General features: G+C 42.7%; 1 protein-coding gene across 3 annotated transcripts in view; it reads right to left on the minus strand.

Moving 5' to 3' along the window:
* The window catches only part of LOC117947973 (large neutral amino acids transporter small subunit 1-like), an 8,431-nt gene extending 5,581 nt beyond the window's left edge, over window positions 1-2,850 (minus strand). For 2 of the 3 annotated variants that reach the window (XR_004657373.1, XM_034877372.1), the window contains exons 1-3: window positions 2,518-2,704; window positions 1,312-1,836; window positions 1,038-1,163 (exon numbers count right to left, since the gene is read on the minus strand). Coding sequence is in view for 2 of the 3 variants with exons in the window: in XM_034877372.1 (XP_034733263.1) it covers window positions 1,038-1,163; window positions 1,312-1,836; window positions 2,518-2,593 (727 nt within the window). In the remaining variant the exon portion in view is untranslated. Of the gene's footprint in view, window positions 1-1,037; window positions 1,164-1,311; window positions 1,837-2,517 lie in introns of all 3 variants that reach the window. The other variant, XM_034877373.1, reaches the window with a different exon arrangement.
* Between the last annotated feature and the right edge of the window lie 1,105 nt (window positions 2,851-3,955).

Raw genomic sequence — 3,955 nt, forward strand, 5'->3', positions numbered from 1 at the left:
TATATATCATACAGATAAGTGACGTATTAAACCAATTGTGCTCATCAGTGTTCAACTTCAAAGTACACCCACGCAGAAACACATGTACATGGATGCACACTTGCTCCAACTCAAACACATAGCTGCAGACAGACAAGCCTTGTGTTCAAACTCCTTTCTGTGTTAACAAACTGAAATGAGGGCAGTCTGCTTGGATGGGCTCATTAGTGTTAGTCAACAATTTGTTGATCATTAGAGACAAAAGAAATAAACCTCGGTTAACACTGATGCGCTTTGGACATTAATATATCTTGGTAATATCTACATTATTATTATATAGTGCAATCGACAACAATGACAACAAGTGGGAATTGGTTTAGCACACTGTACACGACATTCTCGAAAATACACACTTCTCATATTGGACGGTGGAGAAAGTAATGTGTCCTGGGAGAACAAAACACACAAATACCCATCAAAGAGGATTTTAAGCAAGTATTCTGATATTTCAGTTTTTAAAAAAAAGTGGAAAGCGATTAGAATCTATTTAAAAGGTTTAAAAAAGCGTCAGCCAAAAGCAGCAATACATTTAAAACATTAATTACTTTAATTTGGCTCACGTAACTTGTACTACGAATAGCCTCATGCCTCTTCACACGCACATCAAACAAGAAGCGGTTGTACTTTCACACTAAAGTGATGAGCTTGTTTTCCATGTATTGTCTTGGTCTAACAACATACTTTTGCAAGAGATTGGACTTAGTATCAACTAACTTGTCCACTTAGCTCAGCATCAAGTAGTAATCAAGATGTTAGTATTCACATTGGAAATTACACCATATTGTAAAATAGACTAAACTGCAAAACCCAGCTGGCAATTGATATCAGCTTGAGTAACAACATTAGCCTGTTGGAATCATGTATTATTATCACTGCTTTGGGTGTCTTTGTGTTTTAATAACCACAGAATGCTCTGCAGCTGAGTTTTACATTGTCTCTGAATGAGCCTAACCACGACAAACAATGGCCGGCTCAGTCAGTGAGTAAGTGGGACTCACCTGTGGAAATTTGGATGAAGCCAAAGAGGATGATGATGATCAGTGCCAGCAATTTGGAGGCTGTGAACAGGTCCTGCACCTTGGTGGCTGCTCTCACGCTTATGCAGTTTACAAACGTCAGCGAGGCTGGAGGAGGTGGGGAGATACAAAAGAGAGTAGGGAGATAATTACCTGGAATTGAGTGTTTCAAATAAGTGAATTTCATTATATGTCATTTGTGAAGAAAGAAAATAAAGTCTTTGCAAGGCAACCCCAGCCAACAATCCCCACTCACTAAGACACAAGCAGGCAATGAGCTTGGCTGCACTGTCAGGCACGCTGCAGTTTGGGTAGAGAGGTTTCAGAAGATAGGTAGCAAACACCAGCGAAACCACATACTGTGATGAAGGCCTGATAATGAGCATCTCCACCCAAAGCTTCAGAAAAGCCGCCAGTTCACCGTACACCTCCAGGATGTAAGTGTAGTCTCCCCCCGACTTGGTAATGGTTGTGCCCAGCTCAGCGTAGCACAGGGCGCCCATGGTAGAGATCACGCCACAGGCAGACCAGACGATCAGGGAGAGCCCAGCTGAGCCGGTCTCTTTGATCACACCTGTTGGGGTGACAAAAATGCCAGAGCCGATGATGGTGCCTATGATCATTCCCACACCATTGAAGAGAGTGATGCTGCGTTTGAGCTCAATCTTCTCTTTAGCAGGCGAGCCAAGCGCAGGGCCTGTGTCACTGGGAGCAGGTACCATGGGGGTAGATGGAGACGCTGGGCGCTCTACAATCAGATCATCTTGGTCAGCTGCTGGAGGACGGAGAGGACAGCAGACCAGGAGATTAGACAAGAGCGTTTCAGATTTTAGGTACGGCCGTTTGGTCTTGCCATTGGTCACAAATAAAAGAGAAAATGATCAAAGTAATAAAGTATTCCTTCACAATTTGCTTTTCTGTGATATTTAAAGCACTGGTAAATTAAACAGAATAAAATACCACACTTGTTATATAAAATCAAGACTAAAACAGACAATGATTTCTAATGGCCACGTGTCAACTAGTGTGCATTCTGGTTCAGTTATTTGGGGGAAATGTGTAGCATGAACTGTTAAAAGACAGGTTAAACAGGCTCATCTGGATATGTTTTTTTTAATCTGTTTTTAAAGAAACTTATTTCCCTACTGTACCTCTCTCTCTGTTAATTTAGACACGCACGGCATCAGGTAATTCTGTTTATACAACCAAGAAAGGGCCCACATATCAACACAATGTACAAATGTGACACATAATATGTGTCACATTCCCACATAATATGTGTCACATTTCCTCACCTGTATCACTATTACACAGACACCCAAAACACCATGATGCACCTCAATAGCAACATCACTCTTAAGGTACTTTTGCATCAGGCAATGTTGCATCAGAGCGCATGGCGGAATAATGCAGCCCTGCACCATGTGGTATCTACAGGAGTGTAAGCATGCACTGTACCTACCCCCCATCTTCTCCTGGCTCAACGCCTTGGCAACGCTCTCCCGGCTGCTCCGTAATTTCAGCTCAGGCTCAGCCATCTTCCCTCTTTATCAGGGTCCCCTTGTTTTGTCTTTTTCCTCCTGCCCCCTTTTTCTTCCACCCTTTATGTCCACTTCCTCCTCCTGCCTGGATTTCCTCTCTGTCTCCCAGTACACACACACAATCCCCCCCACCCCAAGCTCTCTCTCTAGCACTCCCTGATTCGTCCTCTCTCACACACATGCACACATACTGTCCTCTTCATTTGCAAACACTGCCTTCGTCATTCAGACTGAAATTCATCTGACCCTGATCCTCTCTCCCTCCCTCTGTCTCCCTCCCCCCCTCCCTCTGTCTCCCTCCCTTCTTCTGTCTATCCAGGATACAGCAGGGAGGAGCTGAACATTTGTGATGCTGCTGCAAGAGTCTAGACCCACTTCAAATGAATGATGGGATAGCTCAGAGGGGGGAAGCAGGTTACTGGCAGACACCATTTGGAGGGGGCCACCATGTGACGCTGTAATCTTTGTTTGTGCTCCCTAATCCGGTAGTGTACAGTATATCCATGTGAGTCTGTGTGTGCCCTTCATGTCAGAGTGAATTAGGAAGGATGCTGTTAATCCGGTGCTCCCTCTAGTGGTGTCAACATGGGAAAACAAGTGTCTTTGTTCTGTCGTGCAGAAAGGTGACACCAGAGAGAAAATGGAGACCCACTGGCCATGTTCAGTGCTGCCATTTATAGATGAATAATGATGATGATGCTGAGGCACATAATGTTTCTGTATCACCTGATTCACCACTTTAATTTCACCATGGCTAATGGGGAAATTGCCACCAGGTGTTCAAACAGGACCAAACTTGTAAACAGCAAGCCAGTGTGCTCATACGGCTCCATGACAACAGGGGCAGTAGCCTACTTTAGGTACAGACACTTACTGGGCGGCCAAGATATATAGAGTAGCCTACAATCAGCTATTGAAATTATATAGCTGGATATTCTGTACAGTTGGAAACATTAAAAACAGTTTATAGCTACAAAATTATATGTAATATGAATTGTTTGAGGTGTTAAAATATCAAACAATGCGTGCTTATCGTAAAATTGATTTAAATTTTCATTTGCAAAACTATAGTCTATAACGTCAGGTGGATTTCCCTGAATTTAATTTAGGCACTCGATTCGGCGCTAATGGTTTGCACGTCACTTTTTCAACCACAAGATGGCAATCTAAAACCTGTTAATGCGGCATAATCAGACTATAAAATAGGACTTGAGATAAAAAAAGAAACTATTGTCATCATACTGCTGTGCAAGACTGCGATTACCCTCCCTGACATTAAAAACGATATTAAATGTTGAAAACAATATTTTATAAAGTCATGTAAAATAGTAAGCTTCTAACTAAACAATGCAAGCTTCT

Source organism: Etheostoma cragini, chromosome 7, assembly GCF_013103735.1.
Source record: "Etheostoma cragini isolate CJK2018 chromosome 7, CSU_Ecrag_1.0, whole genome shotgun sequence".
Lineage (NCBI taxonomy): Eukaryota > Metazoa > Chordata > Actinopteri > Perciformes > Percidae > Etheostoma > Etheostoma cragini.